The 23,721-nt window shown below is 44.4% G+C and overlaps 1 protein-coding gene across 1 annotated transcript in view; it reads right to left on the bottom strand.

Annotated features, from left to right (window-relative positions):
- Positions 1-23,721, bottom strand: part of LOC119386441 (sorting nexin-4) — a 188,640-nt gene that overhangs the window by 45,615 nt on the left and 119,304 nt on the right. Inside the window, exons 7-8 of the mRNA XM_049413140.1 lie at positions 17,622-17,845; positions 7,233-7,327 (exon numbers count right to left, since the gene is read on the bottom strand). Coding sequence (XP_049269097.1) covers positions 7,233-7,327; positions 17,622-17,845 — 319 coding nt within the window. The remainder of the gene's footprint in view (positions 1-7,232; positions 7,328-17,621; positions 17,846-23,721) is intronic.

The raw sequence follows: 23,721 nt of genomic DNA, 5'->3' as shown, positions 1-23,721 counted from the left end.
GTTTTTGCTTCCTGTTTGTTCAGCGCCATCTCTTGGGCGCCATGGGTAGTTCCATGTGCTACTGCTGCTTGTACCATTGTCAAAGCTACAGTTTCCCTTCTCTAAACCGGTTCTTTATTCTATGGTGTCCCTGTATATGCTACCGCAGGTAGCAGAGTTGCGCATAACTTTTCCTTGTGCCGCTATTCGGCGAGCGCCATTATGTGGTGCAAAATGACGTCAAAAGTTCAATTGTGCCACGACGAAGCCAACTTTACAGACACGACAGCGCAGCTCCCACACCGACTTGTTTCTGTCAGTTCCATTGTCATTGCTTTTTTGAAGCAGCTGCAAATGATGGTTAATGACAAATTTCAGTTTGACAGTGGCCGCCAGCGTAACTGCACAAGCAATGGTCTTTTGGCGACAGTCACTGATCAGCTGGCTTAGGCGGCCAAAATGCACTTACCTGACTCTCGACCATAAGTGCGTGGAGTTACCTTTAGACACCCTTAAAGACAAATAGTTTGTGCCTTCCGCCCAGGCAAGAAAAGGTCGTGTGCATGCTGAAAATAATCGCACCATTTCTTGCTGCAAGGTACTGCGCGGTAGCAAGTGAACATTTGAACTGCTCAATCGTAGCATGCATCAGAAAGCTGTGGGGGTGGCATCGGCCCACCACTGTAAAATTCTTGGCAGAATGCAGTTTGGCCTAGCCACATGCAGCTCCACTAAATCCATTATACCACTTAGGGCACCTTTGAATCAATCTGAATCGCTTAATTCCCATTTAATGAGTCTTTCTGGCAACGTCGAGCAGAATCCAGGACCTATAACGGACGCTGTATGCAAGGACCAGAATCAAAAGGAAATTTTGTCTAAGCTTACCGTTTGAAACTAGAATCCTGGACATGCAAAATCGGCTTCTCGTCATTGAGACTAAGGCCTAGATGAGACTCGCAACAGGCTCAGAACTCTTGAAACAATTGTGGCTGAATGTTGTAACAAATCATCTAGTCTGTCTAATCATGTGGACGATTTGGATAATCGTTCAAGAAGGAATAACCTTATCATAAGGGGAGTAGCAGAAAGATGAGAACGAAAAAGAAGAAAGCCTATTAAACAAAATAAAAGATGAAATCTGTGGCTCTACCCTAAAGGTGAACATAACGTCTATAGAGAAGATTCATAGGTTAGGTAAAAAAATTTCTGGTAAAACTCGTCCTGTCATCCTTAGGTTAACAGACTTGAGGGATAAAATGAAAGTCTTGCAGAACTGCTCAAGACTGAAGGATACGGATTACAGCATCGGCGAGGATTTTTCTGAGTACAGGGAATAAGGAAAAAACTTTGGGACTTGGCAGGCAGGAAAGAAGGTTTTTGATAAGTTGAGGGTAAACAACACTGCTGGAATGAAGCGCGCGATGAAAGATGCAAGCTTGGAAACGATGACGGGTGCAGCGACAGAAAGATAATTTTAATATAATCAACTTAAACGCCAGAAGTGTATCAAATAAAGCACACGCGCTTGAAGCCTTGGTTATTGATCATGAACCTGATATTATTGTAATCACGGAAACATGGTTGCACAAAGATATATCTGATAGTGAAATCGCTCCTCCAGGCTACACATTGGTTCGGAGGGATCGCAATGGAAGAGCTCTCTTAGTCAAGCAAAACATAATTTTTTGCTCTGAGGCCGTCTGAATTACAAAACTAAGTAATCGCACAGTATACATAGGCGGGGTACACAGACCTCCAAACTCTCCTGTAGATTATATTTTAGAACTAAGAAGATTCATGGAAAGACGCTTTAAAGAAAAAGACAATATCCTGTTATTAGGTGATTTTAATCTTCCGGCTATTAAATGGGATTCGTATGAGGCCGTTGACACACTTGATGCTTCTTATGAGTTATTTCTCGACTTAATATTTTCTTACAATTTATGTCAGGTTGTTAACGAGTTCACTAGAGTACGTGCAACGCGGCCCTCTGTACTCGATCTAATATTAATATCCAATGCTTTGACTCCTTATGTGAATGGTTGCCTTGTTGAAGAAGGTCTATCAGACCACAAAATGGTTATTCTGCCCATGAGCATGTCATCTTGCACCTTGCAGCAGAAATCGGGCATCACTTATCTGAACTTTGAAGCTGCCGATGATGTTAGTGTTTTGGATTTCCTAGAAAGGTCGTTTGGCAATTTCACATCTATTTATGAATCAAATGGTAGCTCTGACTCTCTGTGGGAATATTTTCACAACATAACAATGGAAAGCATTAAGCGATTTATCCCTAAGAGTTTTAAAAAGTCCAAAAGAAAAACCCTTGGATCACGAGAGACATAATTCATCTGAAACGGAGGATTAAAAGGAAGAGAAAAGCTCGTTCTCGTGATCCTAGTGCCCAGAACAAGACTTCACTTCATAACTTAACGCTTGATCTAAATCGTCTTGTCAAGGAATCTAAGGAGAGATTTTTCAATGTAACTTTGAAAAACTTTCTTTACGAAGCACCTAGCAAATTCTGGAGATATGTAAACCCGCCAGAGAAACAGAATAAACCCGTCGATGAAAAAATTGTCCTTGAACGTACCAAAAATTTTAATTCCTTTTTTTCTTCTGTTTTCACCGAAGATGATGGTGCACTTCCACCCTTTTCTGACACTTCCGATCGCCCTTCGGTATCTGACCCGCTAATCAACCTTCTTCTACACATTAACATTAAGAAATCCCCTGGTCCCGAGAGAATTCCAAACGAATTCTTATACAGATATGCTCAATGGGTCGCAAAGTATCTCACTAAAATCTTTCAATCTTCAATTAACCAGGGATAATTTTGTTTAGCCTGGAAACAAGCTAAAATAATTCCAGTTCATAAAAGTGCGAACGCTTCAGAAGTTGGTAACTACAGGCCCATCTCTCTTACGAGTACCTGCTCCAAACTGCTTGAGCATATAATGTGCAAACATCTCTCGAATTATTTAGACACCCACAATTTATTATCTCCGGTGCAACATGGCTTTCGTAGAGGCTTATCTACAGTAATGCAGCTTGTTGTTACAGTTCACGATCTTGCGCAGGCAATAAACCGCTGGGAACAGATTGATTTAATCTTTTTAGACTTTGCCAAAGCCTTTGATAAGGTCTCGCATCCGAAACTCTTATTAAAAGTAAATGAAATATTCAGAAATTCAAATATTACTCGATGGTTCACATTGTATCTCCATTCTCGTACGCAATACGTAGAAATAAATAAAATTAAATCCACGTCCAGATGAGTTCGATCCGGCGTGCCTCAAGGCAGTGTTTTGAGGCCTCTTCTATTTCTTATTTTTGTAAATGACCTGCCCTCAGATATGATCGTCCCACTAAAATTGTTTGCAGATGACTGTGTGATATATAACAAGATCACATTCCTAAAAGGCCAGTTAGACCTGAACAACAATTTACAAAAAATTTTACTTTGGTGTAATGAATGGCAGATGTCTTTAAACCCCGTAAAATCAGTTTGCATGAGTATAACAAGAAAGAAGGTACCTTTGGAATATAATTACAATATTGGTCTGCATGAACTAAAAAGGGTACTAGAATATAAATGCTTAGGACCAATATTTACTTCAGACTTGAGGTGGAACACTCATATAGACGTCACCTGTAGAAAGGCAAATAGAACTCTGTGGGGCCTGAGGCGAAGATTACATGGCGCAACACCCGAGGTGAAAAGTCTGGCGCACAAAATGTTAGTATGAACAATTATCGAATATGCTAAGATAGTATGGGACCCCCACACTGCTTCAAATCAATATAAACTAGACAGAGTTCAAAGAATGGCTTCCAGATTCATATTTAATAAATATCAACGCGTACACTCTGCTTCCGAACTTTGTAATCGTGCAAATCTTCCCGCCTTAGATCTTAGAACTAAGTATGACCGTTTAAAATTTCTGTTCCTCATTATTCGTAACCAGGTTAATATTAACTTATTTCTTTGTAATTTCTCCAGATCTGCGCTTTAGACACAGACAAAACTTGTACATACAGCCCCTAGTCACCTGAAATGACACATTTAAGTACAGCTTCTTTCCAAGGGCAATTAAAAAATGGAATGAACTACCAGGTGCAGTCATCATGTCTTCTTCCATCAGTACTTTTACTGCAGCTTTAGAGTCATTTATTTTCTCTGTTACAAATGTGTCGTAGTAATTATATTTATTATTTTTTTTAGTATTGTGTGCACGATGTCGACGTATTTTGCCACTCTCTTTGTCAATTTTTATTTTTTTTTCTCAATGTGCACAATGTAATGGTACATGCCTGTGTTCACTTTATATCTTAATGTATTTCTTGGTCATTTTTCTTTTGCTCGAATTGCGGCAAATTGTATTTGTTCATGTAAAAACCCCCTCTTGGTGTTGACAGTATTAACAAACAAACAACTCTGCCACCTTTAGTCCACTTAATGCACCATCAATTCAATGTAATTCTCACTTGGTTCACTTAATTCACATTTTGCTGACTGACTCTGGGGGCGGCCGAACTCTCTGAAAGCACATCGTCTTCTCTGCGGACGCAATCCGCTAGAACCTATAGCCATATGCAGCTTCACTGTAAAAGTGCTATCTTGTTCAGCGTAGTGGGTTCCTCTCAAGTGCACTTCTATTGGTTGCCAAGGAAGCCCATAGGGCTCCCGTGGTGCATTTGTTCAGGGTCTCAATAAGGTTAATTCCCTCTCTCTCTTTCTCACGTTAACGTATGTTATAAAGCGTGGTGGGAGAATGAAATAACGGCCGGGCATCACACAATGCAAATTACGTAACTAGTGGGTCCTTTAAAGCTTCCAACCCATTACAAAGGGATCAGCCGTAATTCTTCATCGTCATCAACCATCGCATCAAGAAAGTGCATAAATGCCTTACAGATGGCACCTCGCTTCTCCACAGAATGACGAGTAGTGTCGGGGTGGGTGCTTCCCAACTTCACAAAAATATGATTTGTGGTGTAATGGGTACGTTCCTAATGTACTTGTATCAGTAGCCACAAGAGAGTTTATAACAGGCTCTAGAAATGCCGCTCTTCGAGCTTTCGCTGTGACTGTGCTGCGCTTTCCACGCAGGCCTGGCGTTTTTTTGAGAGCGTCACAGAAAGGCCACTCGCGCAATTTCCTTTGTCCAATCAATTTCGTATGCTGATCAATCTGCTTTTTCGATAGCGCAACAGAAGGAGTGCTCATGCAATTTTCTTTGTCGCAATCAATTTCGTATACTAATCAATCTGTTTATCACGGAAGGAGCACTGACACAATTCTTTTTGTCCAATCAATTTCGTATGCTGATCAATCTGCTTTTTTGATAGCATAATGGAATGAGTGCTCATGCAATTTTGTTGCAATAAATTTCTTAAGCTAATCAATCTGCTTATCACGGAAAGAGCGCTCACAAAATTTTCTTTGTCGCAATCAATTTCGTATGCTTAGCTCCTTTTTTGAGAGCGTCACAGACGGAGCACTCACGCAATTTTCTTTGTCCAATCAATTTCGTATGCTGATCAATCTGCTTTTTTGATAGCGTAACTAGAGGAGTGCTCATGCAATTTTTTTTGCAATCAATTTCTTAAAGGGACACTAAAGAGCAAAACGATTTTTCTCGCCTTAGTAGTCTTCCACGATACCAAAAACACCACGCTTCCTGCGCGAAGACGCTTAATAAGCGAGAAAACGCGCAAAAAGAAAATACAGGTGGCGACGCCACCTTGGAATTCCGGCACCATTTGTTGTGACGTCACATATTTTTGACGGCGCCTGCTTGGGCCTATGCAGTTCCTAATCGGTTAAATCGAAGTACACTGTCCTCTGAGGGGGCCAGAGACTTGACATAACGAGTTTGTGGAAATTTCGTCGAGCCAGTGGCGCCAAAATACGTTAAATGCTCTTTCAAGTCTTTTACGTCACGAATTACAAAGTTCGGCGCGAAATTTAAAAATGAAACTTTGAACTTGGTTTTCTCCTCTAATAGTAAACCTATCGTGATGAAATAAACTACACAAGAGTTCTCCGAGCGCACTTTATCAATCTAAACCAATTCATTGTTTCTCTTTAGTGTCCCTTTAAGCTAATCAATCTGCTTATCATGAAAGGAGCGCTCACAAAAATTTCTTTGTCGCAATCAATTTCGTATGCTTAGCTTCTTTTTTGAGAGCGTCACAGGAGGAGCACTCGCACAATTTTCTTTGTCACAATCAATTTCGTATGCTGATCAATCTGCTTTTATGATAGTGTAACGGAAGGAGTGCTCGTATGCTGATCAATCTGCTTTTTTGATTGCGTAACGGAAGGAGTGCTTATGCAGTTTTCTTTGTCGCAATCAATTTCTTATGCTAATCAATCTGCTTATCATGGAAGGAGTGCTCACACAATTTTCTTTGTCGCGATCAATTTTGTATGCTTATCTCCTTTTTTGAGAGCATCATGGAAGGAGCACTCACGCAATTTTCTTTGTTGCAATCAATTTCGTATGCTAATCAACCTGCATTTTTGAGAGCGTCATGGAAGAAGTGTTCATGCAATTTTCTTTGTCGCGATCAGTTTCATAGGCTTCAATTTCGTATGTTTAAGAGCATGGACATGAGGAGATAATCTTATAGACTGCCTCAAAGCAGCCTACGAGGAGACACCTAGAGGAGAATCCTAAGAATGTCCGCGTACATTTCACGCTTGCGAAGGGCCCTGCAGTGCCTGCATCTGCTACTGTGTCCACTCCAAGCACGAAGGAAATGAAGAAAGGGGGCTCCAGCTGTGCAGCTGACGCCTTCTTTTCGTTCACTCTCCTTTGGTGCTAATGCTGCATTCCTAAAGTGCACTCTCATGGTGTCATCACCCACAATCAGCCTGACCAGTCTTCAAATTCAGGCACCTCCCCCACAGTGGCCCAGCTACCTCAACTGGAATGTGGTCCCATCTAAACTTCACTGTTGGATTTTGGCTAGTGTCTGAACCACCTTTCGCATTACCTCACGTGCAACATTGTTTCTCTAGCACACATTTTGCTTGTGCATTATGGTTTTAAAGTATGATAACTACTGTAAACCCACTATGACGACACTCCCTGACCGTTTCTCCCTAAAACAATGAGCGAAAGTGACACTGTTCGGATTTGAAAATATGAAAAGAACAAGCACCACACTAAACATTAATGGTGACCATATGATGTGGCTCAGCTGCACCAATGGCAACTAGCTAAAATCAAAAAGCAGACTTGCCATTTCTGCCCGTTGTGACTCCCTGGATGCATAGAGGCTCTTCTTTCGTTCCAGCCCATATTGCAGAACTTCCTGATGACTGCACACAGCCCTGCGCACAGACACAACATTAAACACACACGAAAGGGTAAAAGCAATAACTGCTGGGGTTTTGCATCCCAAAACCATGATATGATTATGAGGGGCGCTGTAGTGGAGGGCTCCACAAATTTTAAGCATCTGGTGGCACACCTAAATCTGAGTACACAGGCCTTGGGCATTTCGCCTCCATCGAAATGCGGCCACCGGATTCAATTCCACGACCTCTGGGTCAGCAGTCGAGTGCCACAACCACAAGACCACCGTGGTGGGTGGAAGGGCAAAGTAATTGACTACATGCAGTAGGACTGTAGCTGCTTGCAAAACATCCCGGTTTCTGGTTTGCATACACCAGCATCATGTGACCACACTTAAAATATAACTCTCCAGTGGGAGTACGAATGTGTGTCTCCTCCTGTTCACACAGTGTGCCTGCTAATCCCAAACACACAGAACAATGACAATCACATTGCCCAACTGTAAATGAAGGCTCTATTAATCCCAGTATGTGTAAAGGGATACCGAACAAAACTTTTACCGCCAAGATTTTCAGCCAACTTGAAAGCTAGGGTGCTGAAATTGGTTGGCACAACCTTGTTTTCAGGCAGAAAGTAGCAGAAAATTAGTGCATTTTTTAGCGTTTACATCATGAGCTAGAAAAGGTGACGTTTAACTCACTGGAAAGGATGGATGGAAATAACTTTATTTATACGTCCTGTACAGGGTGTTGCCACCTGCCTGGCTAATCCCACTTCGGGACTGGGAGGTCAAGCCTCCCAGCCCTGTCATGGGCGTACTGGACAGCCAGGACTTGGGGAATATGGTCGTGAGACTTTATCATCCCTGTAAACCGTTCCCGGGAACTTGTGTGCCAACTATGCTCCCTGCATCGCTGCTTGCTCATTGAGAGGGTTCGTTGAGGTTCAAAAGGAGAAAACTTAAGGACTTTCCAGGCCCTGTCACAGGTTTTTCAAGGACTAAAAGAAAGGGATCCAGAGGAGGCTTTTCTTAAACTATAACAACGCTTCAAAATTCTGATTAGTTTCACTGCACTCCCTATTAAACTGTAGAATTGTCTATATATGATCACACAGGTTACCTTCATCGCAACCTAGCTTAGGCACCTACTGCTACAAAACTAACAGCTTTCTAGGCACCAGGCAATGCATTCATCAGACCACCTATCGCACGTTGCGCCATTGCCATCCAAAAGCCGTATATCTCGTATGCATCCATACTAACCTTCCAGAAGTAATTTTTTTTTTCAAACAGCACAAGAATGGAATGACCTTTCCACCCACATTGCCATGGTAACTAATATCACTCAATTTAAAACTGCCATAAAGAGCCATTACTTTTCATATGAATTGTGAACAGCTGCTTTTTTTTTCTTGCCCACCCCTCATGTAATATCTCTATGGGGCCCTTAAGGTATGAGTCAATGAAAAAATTAAATCTAAAGTAGCATACAACTGTTAAGAACAGCTGCTGAAACAGCTAGGCTTCACTTTGCTAGAGTGTGCTGACTTGATGTGCCACTCTCCTGACAGGGTGAAGTCACAAAAGAAGACACCGTATTTACTCGAATGTAACGCGAGTTTTTTTCAAAATCTCTCTCAAGTGATTTGGGGGTCCGCGTTATAATCGAAGCACCTCAAATCGTGCCTTGGCGGTGCCGCCCCACTGGTTCCTAAAAATGGCTACGACAAACCTAGCGATCTTTCAACCTTGTGCTGCCAACATCGAATCGAATCCAATCCAATCCTATTGTTCGCGACGTGTTTTGCGGGCGCTTCATTTCCTTTGTGCTTCCGCGACTTCGGCTCGAGCAAATGGCAGCGCGACGAGTTCAGTACGATGCCCGCTTTAAGAGAAGTGCAATACTGATGGCTGAGGAAATCGGGAACTCAGCTGTGGCTCGACGGCTAGATGTGGCGGAATCTACTATCCGTGGGTGGAGGCTCCAGCGTGAAGCCCTCTTCAAGAGTGAGCCTGGCCGAAAAGGCTTCCGTGGACCTCGTTGTGGCCGTCACACAGAACTCGCAAAAAAAGTGGCCGAGTTTGTGATTGAGCGGCGAAATCGCCTATTGGGGGTCAACGTTGAGCTGATTCAGTGGAAAGCCCGAGACGTACGGCCTGCCGCACGACATGATAGTTCGCGCGTTTAAAAAGTGCTGTATATCGAACTATATGGATGGCACGGAGGATGACCTCATCTGGGAGGAAGAAAGTGACAAAGAGGGCTCGACCACCAGCGATGATGGCGATGAAAGCGATGAATGAACAAAACTCACTTTATATTTAGAAACTGGGATGTCTTTGCCACTACCATGTGCAGCAAATAAAGGTACTTTTTTCCCCCCGCGGCAGGGTTCTGTTTGGTGTCACAAAAGTCTGGCAACTTGGGGCAGTGCGCCCCAGTGATACGACACGGGCACACCGCGGATGCGTGCAATGTTGCCGGCAGTTTTTCCCTGTTGCTCAGTGAAGGCCCTCTGCGCCCTTCGGGCGCGGAAACCTAATCGTGGCTTCGCCCTCGCTTCGCGAGTGCGGCCATTGTGCGTTAGCGAAATGGCCGGTTGGCAGGGTCTCGGCCACGCGCTGTTTAGCCCGCGCGCCTGCCCCTTCGGGGCAGGCATGCGTCCGTGCTCGTGTCATTGGGGCGCACGTAACCCACGAGCCGCTTCGCGCTTCTCAGTATTTTGCCAGCGTCCGTGGTGTGCCCCAAGTTGCCAGACTTCTGTGACACCAAACAACCAAACAGAACCCTGCCCCCACTTTACTCGCGTTACATTCGTGTTTTTTTGGCACTGAAAAGTCACCCCTCGCGTTACAATCGTGGTCACGTTACATTCGAGTAAATACGGTCGGCAGAGAGAGAAAGCAAGTCTAGGCAGAATGACAGGTTGGGAGCTGGCACCAAGGCCACAGTCTTTCACTGCATTAATAGCGTTTCTTTTTTCTGCACAAGTAATGCAAAACAGAACATGTGCGCACTCACACCAGCATATCGCTTCTGAAATGAAAAGTTTGACGAATCGTCGTGAATGTACAGCTGGAAGCAGGTCGCATTAGAGACATCAGGCCACACTGCTGCCAAAAATCAAGGCTTTTCAAGGGCCTTGAAAATGTACTTGTTGAATTCGGGGGTTTTCAAGGACCTGTATGCACCCTGCATTGACAACGCCAGGCATCACCAGCGTCTTTTAACCTGCTCTGCCCCCACTACTGTCTCTAGAATCAGTACGAACAGTGCACCATCTCCCAGGTCTGGCCACCTCAGTGGATGCAAAGGAGAGGTGGAGAAAGGAAAGTGCAAGCTTGCTCCCTGCCACTGTTGCTGCTGTATCCGCACGCTTTATGTCATGGCTGTCGATGTGCACAGAGCATGCAGCCGCCGCACACATGCTATCCTTTAAAGACACAGCCATCTGCTCAAAAATATGTGAAAAATAAGCACTGCTTATCGAAACAGTCACGTCTTCAGCATAGAATTGCGATGCTTTTATCATTTTTTTATACTTTTGTTCAGTAACCCTTTAAATTTTTTCTCAACCAAACGTCCTGGCTGGCACCCATACATTTCTATATGAACAAACATTTAGATTTTTCATAGTGAATGATGCCAGACAATTGAAGCCTGGCTAATCACCTCACAAGTGCCTGACCCTAATGGTTATCATTTTCAAACACGTCAATGAATCAGTCATTTTATAACCGCCAAGCAGAATATGCAGTGTGGGGACGGACACAGGACAGGCAGTATGAGCACTACGTTGGACGGGACGAGTCCTACGTTTGTTTCTGCACTATGAATTCCGCTTAGTGATGACCACATCCCTTCTGAGATGCATTTTATCAACTGGAGTTCCTTCATGCGCACCTAAATCACTTCTTTCTACCAAGGATGAGATAGTGTGGTCCTTCAAAGAATGTAATCAAGTGCTGTCTGGAAGTGACGGGCGATGGATGTTCACTCTGGTGGGCAACAGCGCTATGGACATGGAAAAAGGTTTAGGTACCAAGAAAGAGGAACGACAAGCTCGACAGGTGCACTGACCAACAACCGATTGTACCTGTTGCCAACCAAAACCAGCTAGCTAAATGCAGCTGCCATTCCTTTGTTACTGCCAGAATAGGAGGCATATGCTACACTTTCCTGGCTTAAAAAATCGGCTGTCCACCATTTGTACATTTCTTAGGAGGCCCAATTCGTGAACCTATAAAATGCAATTGTGTATTCAACGAGGAGGAAATACTGCCACGTGGTTCAGCAGAGCATTTCTGTTTTAATCTGCCTCTCACCTACTTGATTTGCCAGATAATTCTACACACTGTGTTGGCCCTGTGAGGTCAGCTATACTGCTATGTAAATTTCTGCAAAAAAGCGAGTAAAGAATTTTTTTTAATAGAGAAAGACCTCGTTACAAGCGGCACATAGGGGACCTGAGAGACGTGTCCTTTGTAACCAAACATTCTGAGGACTTGGACTAGATCACTTTATTATACATCAGTATCACAGTGTGTAAAAACACATCTACAGGTATTGCTCAGGATGGCTTAAATAAGTCATTCATTCCTTCCAAATTGTATTAGCTTCCTTTCCAAGTTTTGGAGGCAAAGTACTTCACTTTGCAAGTGTTCATGTTGCTCACAATACCTTTGAAGCGCTCTTAGATACTAGTGGCATGCCGTGGACACTGCACGGAAATCCAAATGCATGATAGTATTCTGCTGCAGAGTCAGTGCGGGAGAACAACAGTGCTTATAAAAGCATAATGACAGAAAGCTTGGTGCAAGTGGTAGTCGCAACCATGTGAAGAACAACATGCGGCTCTGGCATGAAACAGAATCGAGACAAAGGAATTCAAGAAGCGCATAGCAGTTGGTAAGACAACGTTGGCCGTGTTGCGTGAGCGTGTCTGGGTTGTCTCTCTTCTGAACAGTGAATAAGTTATTCTAGGGGCCTAAAAACGTTTCTCTGAGTAACTGAGTGTCTCTTGTAACCATGTTTCTTGTATGCAATGTTGCTAACATGGCAAACAGGAAAACCAACCAAACCATTTTAAAATGTCTCTGATAACAGAGTGATGAAAATATCCTCAAAACACAGGGTCTCGCTGGAGCACGCATTTTGGCAAGCGGTCTTGTCTTCTTCAAGGCTGCACCTAAGAACCTGCATGTCTATGCTTCATAGAACCCTTTCCCCCAACCAAAATTTGAATGAAGGTGCGTCGTATCTTTTCGTGAAAAGTGGCAAGTTCTCTCTCTTTCGCCAGCGGATCGCCTCACCTTTGCCTGTGGTGTTTGGTGCTTATCTGTTTCGTTTGAGCTGTGCACCAGAAAACCGCAATACCAATCTTCCTCTTTCTCTATGAAGCATGAAACACAGGGGCTGCCACTGCGGCAGTTCTTCCTGCAGACAGTCAAAATAGTTTTCTGCACCTGTTTATACTTTCAGAAAGAAACAGATAAGCATCACACATCGCACACAAAGAATTATAAGCTCTTGTATATTTTGGAATACTTTCTCATTTTCCTGACCAGATTCTGCTTTGGCACGCCTTCATTCAAAGTTTGTCACTTGCTTGTCACGTGTATTACGGTCTTACGTAGTAGAGAGGCCATGTGTCTTGCGCACCAGGGGCAGTCGGTTTCGATATCGCCCTGAAAGTTACGTGCAACTTTTATGACTTAAAAAAAAAATTGGTATGCCATAAATGCACTACATCTTTCTACAACCTTTGTCCGTAAAGTTTCGTGACTGATTTATTTTCTTCTCTAGAAATGATTCCCCAAAACAAATCCTGGTACGTATGTGCAGCACCATTTTTTCGGGCTAACCCGAGCTATTTATGTTAATTGCTGTGGCAGCCGCTAGATGGCATTACATGTAGAAAGATACGTTGTCACTAGTCGTGTGCGCATTCTACTGTGAGTGAATGTGCAGAGATGGACGTCCGCCTTGAACAGTGCATAAACATAAAATTTTGTGGGAAGCTTGGCAAGACAGCCACACAGATGTATGAGTTCCTTCGTGACGCTTACAGCAACGAGACATTATCGCGGGCGCAAGTTTTCAAGTAGCAGGAGAGGTTCATTTCGGGAAGAATGTTGGTGGAAGATGACACAAGGCAGAGGCGTGCCCTGCAACCTCACAGAATGAAAACAACCAGGCTCGGATCAGGGAGATCGTACAGCAAGACCGCACCATTACAGTCCGCATGCTATTGGATGCTCTCGACATAGGTAAGACAACCTGCCACCAAATATTGCGTGAGAACTTGGCGAAACGAAAGCTGCTCGAACAACACTCTTTTTCTGTGCTTCGTCTTTCTTCTATTGGTGCTTAGGCGTCTAAAAAATTTTTCCTAGAAGTTATGTACCAACTAGCCCTGCAACAAGTTTTGCTGAATTGATGCCTTAGGTAGCATGCGAGGGTTTATTGGTCAGCCGCCACCTCGTCCAACATCATGTGCCCCGTAACGCCCTCTGGCAGAAAAGAGTGTTCCACATTCGCCACCTGGGCTACGGGTGGTGCTGGCTAACACTTTCAAGGATTACACATAAATACCCTACAAAGTAGACGAGGGAGTGCCCATCGTAGCTCAATTGGTGGAGCATTGGACGTGTAATTCGAAAGTTGTGGGTATGGATCCCGCTGACTGAAAGGCTGATTTTACAGCGAAAGCTGTTATGAGATCATTTCAACGGCTGTTTTTGGCACCGTAGTTGTCTGCCGCCGCCGGTCTCCATAACCGCTATTGCGCGAAATAAGAAAAAAATTATTAAGCAAAAACATCCAGGATGGAACGGGGTTCAAACCTGGGCCCTCTGCGTGGGAGCCCAGTATTCTACCTCAGTGCCATGCCGGTGCTTGAAACTGCTTAAGAAAAGGACCCTATACAGGCTTCATGTCGGGAAGGAAACACATTAACATATGTTATATAGCATGATACAAGAGCGAAATTACTACCAGGCATCACACAACGCGAATCCTGTAACCAGGTGTCACACAATGCGAATTGCGCAGCGAGTGGGTTATTGAATGCTTCCAACCCACTGCAAGGCGCTCTGCCATAATTCTTTATCGTCATCAGGCACAGCATCAACAAAGTGCACACAATGCATTACAGGTGTTTGGCGGATACCACGGTTCTCTGCAGAATGACGAATAATGTCATAGTTGCTGCTTCCCTACTTCCCAAAAATTATGATGATTTATAGCGTAGTGGGTTCCTCCCAAGTGCACTTGTATTGGTTGCCAAGGAAGCCCACAAGGCCCCCATGATCCATTTCCTCAGGGTCTCACGTTAACGTATGTTATAGAGAGTGGTGGGAGAGTGAACTAGCTACTGGGTGTCACACAATGCGAATTATGTAACTAGTTGGTCGTTTAAAGAGACCCTGAAACGGTTTTGACGATTTTGTACGAACACATTGAGCCGGTAGACCAAGTCCTAAGGATCATTTACAGACCGATTTAAGTTCTGTGCGTAAACTGTGTAATTTATTACAAGGCTTTAAAGCTGCGAATCGCCACCGATCACAGCGGCTCAGCCAAATGCGTTTTCAAACCGCCCACTTCCACTGCGCGTCGTATTGGAAGCGCGACGTCACGCAGGCGGCTGATCTGATTGGATATGTCCAGTACACGTCACTGAACCACCTGTGGGCAACGAGCGTCGTCTGCCTGTGTTACAACGTACTCCGTGTTGACGTGAGCTGAGCGACAGTGTTTATCTCGAGGTTTCTTTTCTTGGACATAATTAATTGTCCTAGCCGTGTTGTGTACCACATATCTAGCAATTGGTGACTTGTAAAGCTGCGACATCGTGCAATGTTCGTGAGGCATCTGGCGAGCGGAATCCCTTCAGCTCGTCGCTGCAATGAGCATCGCGCTCTCGCTATCCGTTCAACACCACGATCCACGTTTCTGTGGCTGTAACTTCACCCCTGAAGACACAACCGCATTGCCCGAGTTTACGCTTATCGGTGATCGTTCTCGAATTATTTTTGTTTGTCCGCATGCTTTTGCAGATTGTCACCCTACAGAAGAATAAAATAAGATCTGCTGGTAGTGTGGCGGCACCTGTCAGAGCAAATATCAACCACTCCGCGAGCTTCGTCCTTATTGGGCCTCCGAGACTGCGCGCAACCCGTCGGCGCACAATATCTGAGGCCATGGCTGGGCGAAGCTCAAACCGTCGAGTGCGCTCATGAGAGTGATGCGATAGCCGGCGATGTCAGGGTGTCTGTGAGTTGAGGGTGCAAGGCAGTGGTGAGGAGGAGGGTATAAATATAAATTCCATGGCGGCCTTGGTACACAGTGCGTCGCTTAATTTCTGGTGAGAATGATTTGGGGATGCTCCTGCCTAAACGCTGACAAAACTTCAAAAAACCGTTTCAGGGTCCCTTTAAAGCTTCCAACCCATTACACAGGGCTGAGCCGTAATTCTTCATTGTCATCAGTCGTCGCATGAACAAAGTGCACATAAAAATGCCTTAGAGATGTGAAGCGGGTACCTCGATTCTCCGCAAAATGACGTATAGTGGCGTAGTCAGTGCTTCCCAACTTCACAGAGGGTTTAACGTCCCAAAACCACGATATGATTATGAGAGACGCCGTAGTGGAGGGCTCCGGGTATTTCTACCACCTGGGGTTCTTTAACGTGCACCTAAATCTAAGTACACGGGCCTCAAACATTTTCGCCTCCATAGAAAATGCAGCCGCTGCAGCCGCGATTCCATCCCGCGACCTTCGGGTCAGCAGTTGAGCGCCATAACCACTAGACCACCGTGGCGAGGCTGAATCATGGAGTAGTGGGTATCTTGCTAGTGTACTAGGTATTAGCAGCCCCAAGTGAGTTTACAACGGGCTCTAGAAATGCCGCTCTTCCAGCTTTCGCTGTGACTATGCTGCGCTTTCCGCACAGGCCTGGCATTTTTTCGTCCACTTTAGTTCTTTTCACTTTAAAGGAGTACTGACATGAATTTTAAAATTTTTCGGGTTATTGCTCTAAATGAAAGCACGGGTGTCGAGAACCCTAAAAAGAGTGTCGTGGTGCCTGGGGATGCATTGCATATATTTTTAATACCGCTTCTTTCAACCAGCAGTTTCGGTTTCGGTTTCGAGAGGGCGGCTTCATAGTGACGTGTCAAGTCGGCCCGTGACGTCACGGGCAGACTGCAACCCACGAAATATGCACCTGCTGTCCTTTGCTGTCAGTCGAACGTGGTTCATGATGAGTGAACTGTCGTCCAGTGCCTCCGACAGCGATTTCTGTGATTTAGGCTGCATGCAGAACCCAGATTTCACAAACCAAGTGAGCTGACTTGAAACGTCATAGGGCTCTCCATGCGGTGAAGCTGCCTTGCAGACGCTGGGAGATGAAAACTTTAAAATCAAACTTAAATATTTATACGTGTTTCCCGGATGCGGTGTGGGGAGAGCGTTAACACTACATGCCAAGGAAACCAAAAACGTCCGTTTTGCTGCACTTCAAAATCATGTCAGTACTCCTTTAAGTCAACATCATTACACTGCTGTTAAAGAAATAACAAATAATGTCCCTCCATGCTTTCCTTAGCTTAATTGCCTGCTTGTTTCAATGGTTGTGTCTAACAAAGAAACGAGCCCCTCGGACAATTCCCCTTCATTCGTACTGCAAATACAGTTGCGAAGTACCCAGTATGCCATAATTCATCATTTTGCCAAGTAGCAAAGTACTTACTATGTGTCTGTAAGTAAATATGTGCACCTAACAGCTGCAAACTTCGTTGATGTTCTGGCTGATGATGATGATGAATTGTGGTTGAGCTCTTTGTAATAGAAGGGCGGCTTTAAACCACTCACACGTTATGCAATTCATATGGAGTGACACCTGGTGTGATTATACTCTTCAGCCAAGGAATATTTGTATTGTTGCCAATGCACCCAACATGATGCCCACAGAGGGTCTTTTTCTAAACCTGTTTCAAGCATTGGTGTGGCTCTGTGGCAGAGCACTTTACTACCACCCAGAATGCCGGCGTTTGATTCCACCTCAAATTCTGGTGTTCTTTTCTTTTTTTTCTAAATATGCGCGATAGCTGCGATGGACACCAGTGATGGGGGACAGCATTGGCACAGAAAGTGGCTGTGGTAAGCTCTTAACAGCTTGCGCCATAACGTTGCAAATCCTGCTGATGGTTCCTATCAGTTGGCCAACAGATATTTTTGCCCTTTGTGTGACACATTCTTTTGCGACGCCTGTAGAACACGCACTTGGGACTAACATGGACAGAGTGTTGGCAAAGCAACGTACAGGAGTGCATTGGCGTAGGCCAGGTACTCCTTGAGGCAGTCGGCCGCCTCCTCCTGCTCCTCCAGGAAGGGCAGTGCTGCCTGGGAAAGCCGGTCCATGAACTGACCGGCTGCCTGCAGACGGTCCCCTCGTCCGCCTGGGCCATCCCGGTGACTTAGCTCACTCAGCACCTGCCCATACTGCTGGTGCAAGGCGTGGAAATCCAGCGTTGCATCCGCCAGACGCTGCAGTGATGGGAACACAGAAAGAAGGCTTCATCCTATGATGCCATTAAGATGCATTGCAACACTGCTTCTAAAATCCCAGTTTCACTGAAAGGGCAAAACAATGAATGAAATTGCAACAAATTCAAATGTTCAGCGGTGGTCCAGCCAGTTTAGGATATGGAGCAATTTTAGGAGCAGAGAAAAAGCTGTTTCGGAGCAGAAAGAACGGCGATTGGGATCACTTGTTGTAGGTATAGGTCCACAATTCTTCAGTGCACAGTCTTATTAATGTGCAACCAGAAAATTAGTCTAATAATCATGAACTAAAAAAAAGAGATAAAGAAAAAATACGCCATGTACCACACTTTCGTTAAAACACGTGACCTCCTGAAAGCATTCAAAAAGCTTCGTAATAGCTTGACCAAAAAATTGAAAAACGCTAAAAGCATGTATTACGAGCACGTTTTGAGCCCAGCAAATTGTGGGATGTTATTAACAAAATAACTTGTAGGAAAACCATTCACCGGAAACAATAATCTTGAACGAACAGCCTCTGTGCGATGTGGATATAGCAAATGCAATGAGCAATCACTTTATAAACGCTGCCAAATTCAAGGGGGAAATTCATAAAGGCAATGCTGTAAATACAAATACTCAACAAATACAGAGCTCTATTTTCCTTCGGCCAACATGTGCAGAGGAAATTGCAACATTCTTAATGAAACTGAAATCCAATGCAGCTGGTGGGATCGATGAAATTAGTGCTGAACCTGTTCTATATATAGCCCCATTAATCTCTGATGTATTATCATATATCATTAATCTTACTCTGACTTCTGGAAGGAACTAAAGGTTGCAAAGGTAGGTCCTGTCTACAAGGGTGGCATGCAGGATGACCTATCGGCCCATTTCTGTCCTACTCGTTTTTTCAAAAATATTTGAAGATGTCATATACGAAAGAATCAATACATTCTTTGAGAAACATAATGCTATTGCGAAAAGCCAGTACGGTTTTCAAAAACACAAATGTACGGAACAAGCCCTTTCCTATATCAAGGATAAAATAATCGAACATATTGAGAAGAAAAACTTTGCCCTGGGTCTGTTTCTCAACCTTAGGAAAGCTTTTGACTCCCTTGACCATGAGATATTATTAGCAAAGTTAGACAAATATGGCATCAAGGGGGTAGCAAAACGCCTTATTAGTAATTATCTGAAGGGGCGAAGGCAAAATGTTCGTCTAGAAACAGTGTCATCATCATTAATGGAAATTAAACAAGGTGTACCACAAGGTTCAAAATTAGGCCCGCTGCTTTTCCTTGTTTATATAAATGACATAGTTGCTATTCCAAATCCTCCAGAGATAATTATGTACGCAGAAGATACCAATGTATTTTTTGCATACATGACCTAGAAGAAATGGTCAATACATACTTAAAGTCACTATCACTTTGGCTTAGTCAAAATAAATTACAATTGAACGTATCCAAAACAACCTACATCCTCTTCAGACCTATCAACAAAAAAGTTAACTACGAGACTTCTGTTATGTTTGATGGAGTCATCCTCAACAGAAAAACAGAAGTTTCTGGAAGTGTGGTTTAGCGAGGACTTATCCTGGAATTGCCACACCTCTCCAATGATCTATCTAAAGTAGTAGGAACCATACACAAAATAGCACACTTTGTACAGATTTCCGTAAAAGTCTTAGTCAGTCTCAGTGAGTGTGAGCGCCTTAGAATGTGTGAGCGGGCTGCTGCTCGCTATGTTTGCGAGCTCTTAGGTCGCAGCGAGGCGGATCCTGGCGCCGACACCACAGGGGGTCGTCGGGAGAGATGCATGGCTCGAAAGCTGCGGCGGGTTTCCCGGAATTATTGCTTGAAGAGTTTGTGCCGGGGAAGCTAACCGCCGCAGCGGATTCTCGAAACGGTCAGGCGGGCGCCGAGGTCCAAGCCATGTGGCCGCAGCGACAGAGGAGGAGAAGCTATCTCCGAAGCGGGATATTGGGTTACGTCCGTCGGCAGTAATGGCCAACGCGGGTGGTTCTGAGGAAAGAGAGTGTCGCGCGGATCCCTTTTCTCCTAGCTGAGAGCAAGGAGAGGGGAAACGTACAGTGTTTGTATGTTTGTTTTTCAACGGAGGGAAATGCCCGTTGGAAGACGGGAGTCGGAGAGTTCGCTGGGCGCGGCCCGTGCGGACGGTCGTAGTGAATAAACGTTGCCTTCAACCAGACTCTGGCTCTTCCTTCGCGTTGCCAGCGTGCACTCGGATCATCGAGGGGCTGTCGATACCAAACATCAAACTTAACTGTCTTGCTCTATAACGCACTCTTTTATTCAAAGCTCTGTTATGGAGCATTAGTACGGGGTACTACTACCAAATCTAACTATGACTCGTACGACTACAAAAAAAGATGGATGATCCCTCCTTCATAGGAATCGGTATAACACGAAAGTGAAACGTGTCGTCAAGAAGTAGTTTATTGTTTATAGTGCATTGGTATATAAGAGCTTGTACAATGTCTACTGTTGTTTGGCAGCATCACACTCACGTTGATGCCCAGTGGCACATCTCCGCATCGACGAGAAACGCCCATGATCATAACTTAACCTTTGCGGTAGCTCATGTTCTTACATAAACGTGGACACCACATATGGTGAATGCCGCGCAAAGATGACATCAAAAAGCACATAAGCACTAATGCTCGGTATACACTCCTTCAAAGTGTCGTGAAAGCGAAGAGAAACGCTACGCGCGTCATGCCTTTCGTCTAGGATGGCTGCTAGTTCTCACAGGGCAAACGGGGAACGTGGTGCGACAGCCAGGCGAGCGTCGGAGAGCTATTTGTCGATATGGATGGATGCTATGAGCGAGGCTTGCGCTAAAGCCGCCACCTTGTGGCGTGTTAAAGCGTTGACGAAATTAAACTTGTATTGGACGAGCACCGAATAAGATGGTCGTTGCAACGCCACGTTATTTTTTGTTATTTTTTTTAGCCTGGTGGCACAGATGTCACCGCCCCGTTAAAAAGGGGACGCTCATAGCACCCATCTGTCCAAGAGCACTGTGAGAGGCAAGTGTGAAAGATAAAAGGCGCCTTCATGTCACCTGCGTAATGTGTTTGGCGGTAGCTCAGTGGGCTAAACGTTGGCTAAACGCCTACTGGCCATCAGCGCGGACCGAGAGGTCATGGGTTCGATTCCCGTCAACGGAACATTTTCTTAGTTTTTTTCTTCGCCATCTGATGGCGTTCATTTTGCTGACGTACTTCCGTGACGGAAATACGTCATGAAAGTCTCGGTGGACCCCGGCATAAAACACTTTCGTGTTAAAAACTTATAAGGGTACTTGTTTGGGCTAGTTGGTATCTATTCATCATTACGTTACTGCGCACCACTTGGAAGACTTGGACTCAACCACACGAACACAAGCGCAAACTTACAACTGAATTTATTGGACTTTTATACAATCACGTATCATAGTTACAAACAACCTAACCGAAAACATTTACAAAAAAAAAGATTTTTTGAAAATATATAAATAATATTACAATACCGATAAACACTCATGTCGATGAATCACGCACCTATCGCATATCCCTGCATTACAAATTCAGATACGTTATTTCCTTCTGCGTTAGTCCCAAAGATGCTATACTGACGCAGTCATCCCCCAGGCAAACAATCTCGGATGCTTCAATGATTTCACGAGTCATTTAATTATTGTGCCTAGCGACAACCTTGGTTTCACGGAACTTCGGCTGGCATCCGCAATCTCGACAATGCAAGCCTAGGTGTCCCTGCACCGGTTTATGCGCATTGTTGTTGTGCTCCCGCAGTCTTGCATTCGGGCACCGTCCCGTCTAGCCTACGTATTTCTTTCCGCATGTGAGCGGAATCACGTACACCACTTTTTCGACGCAATCCACAAACTTGTTCTTGTGATTAGTTGTGCAAGCACTTGTTCCCGTCACCTTTTTCTTTCTTACGTTGCAAAGTGACGACAACTTACGGGGTGCCATAAAAACTACTTGCACTCCGACATGGCCCCCAATCTTTTTCAGGTGATGGGAGACGTCGTGAAAATACGGTATCGCAGCCGTCTCTGAACAAAGAGGACCTTCGCACGTGTTGACCTGCAGGATCTGAGCGATGAGCTCATGCTGCTGAAGATAACCGATGACTTTGAGCCAGACCAAGAGGATCGCATCACGGAAATAAGAGATGAATTGGAGGTCATCACAAAAGATCTGAAGCAGCAAGACGTGCTCATCGAACCGCACGTTAGTGACGACGACCTCAAAGAGGAGTATGAAGGCACACGGAGTTACCAATCGCTCATCACACGTATGCGGACCCGACTTGAGCGCTTGCAGCGAAAGAGCTTGTCTGGTGGAGGACCAGCAGCGCAGGACCTCTCAAGCTATCAAAACTGGAACTCCAAAAGTTCAACGGCAACCGTCTTGGCTGGCAGTCATTTTCGGAGAAATTCCGACAGGGTGTCCATGAAAACGGTGCCCTTTCAAACACCGAGTGTTTTTTGTATCTGTGTGCAGTGCTGACGGGCAAAGCGACAGCAGCAGTCAGTGGCATCCAAGGTATGGAACAAAACTACGAGTATGCCATAAAGACCTTGAAGGAGCATTTCGGCTGACAGGGCGTGCTTGTGCAGGAGCACCTCACGCAGCTGTTGGGTTCAGTTCAGTTCAGTTTCCTTAAAGGCCCCGTTAGGGGTGTTACAGAAGGGGTGGGGTACAGGGTAATTCCAAATAAAAACCAATGAACTTTGTAAAAAGAGGAGAAAAAAAAGCAAAATGTTGATACACTGTGCAAACGAAAACGAAAACACGCGCTAGGTAATTAATTTGGCAAGGTTGGGAGAAACAACATAATGTGACAATATAACATAATAACTGTTGAAAATCTTGCACAAAAATAACACTGTACACATAAATACAACAAAAAAACAACGAACCGTTGTAGAAATAAATACTCGCATTACGTACAATCAATGGCAACTAATTTGGTAAAACAGAGGACACAGCAGCAATGAACACATGGTTGTTATTCGTAGATACAACATGGTGCGGAAGGGCATTCCACTCTGACGCTGTTCGAGAAAAAAATGAAGCAGAGAAAGTAGTCGTGTGTGAACGCGGTTTTAAAACCTGTAGCGGGTGACCAGTGCATTGCGCTATTCTTGCTGGTGGGGTGATGTACGGCATGCAGTTAAGTACACTGTAGAAAAACTTATGAAAAAGACCAAGGCTGGCTATCGTACGACAGTGTAAGAGTGATTGTAATTTAGATTTTTCTTTTAAGGCTGATATGCTTACGTCAAACGAGTAGGATGAATGAATGTATCTTGCTGCGCGATTTTGAAATGACTCAAGTGCGTTGATGAGGTATTTTTGATATGGGTCCCAGATTGGTGAAGCATATTCAACTTTAGGCCTGGTTAGTGATATGTACGCTAGTAGTCTCACGTCGCGTGGGGCATGACGTAAGTGGCGCCTAAAAAAGCCTAGTGATTGGTTTGCCGATGATAGAATGCTGTTGATATGTGGGCCCCAGTTATCATCAGATGAAATTAAGACTCCTAAGTACTTGAATGATGGGACTGTTTCAATGAGGCTATTGGCTATTGTGTAAGAAGAAGGAATGGGGCTGCGACTACGGGTAAATGACATATGTTGACATTTTTTTGGATTAAGAGTCATTAGCCACTGGGTACACCAAGTCTGTACATGGTTAAGGTTTTGCTGCAATGTATCTGCATCAGAATTATCGTTAATGGTATGATAAATCACGCAGTTATCTGCGAACATACAGATTTTACAAGTTACATGGAGGGGTAAGTCATTGATATATATCAAAAAAAGAAGTGGGCCAAGA

The sequence above is a fragment of the Rhipicephalus sanguineus genome, chromosome 3, assembly GCF_013339695.2.
Source record: "Rhipicephalus sanguineus isolate Rsan-2018 chromosome 3, BIME_Rsan_1.4, whole genome shotgun sequence".
In the NCBI taxonomy this organism is placed as follows: Eukaryota; Metazoa; Arthropoda; class Arachnida; order Ixodida; family Ixodidae; genus Rhipicephalus; species Rhipicephalus sanguineus.
The sequence above is the reverse complement of the archived record's forward strand: the minus strand, read 5'-3'. Positions and strand labels throughout refer to the sequence as shown.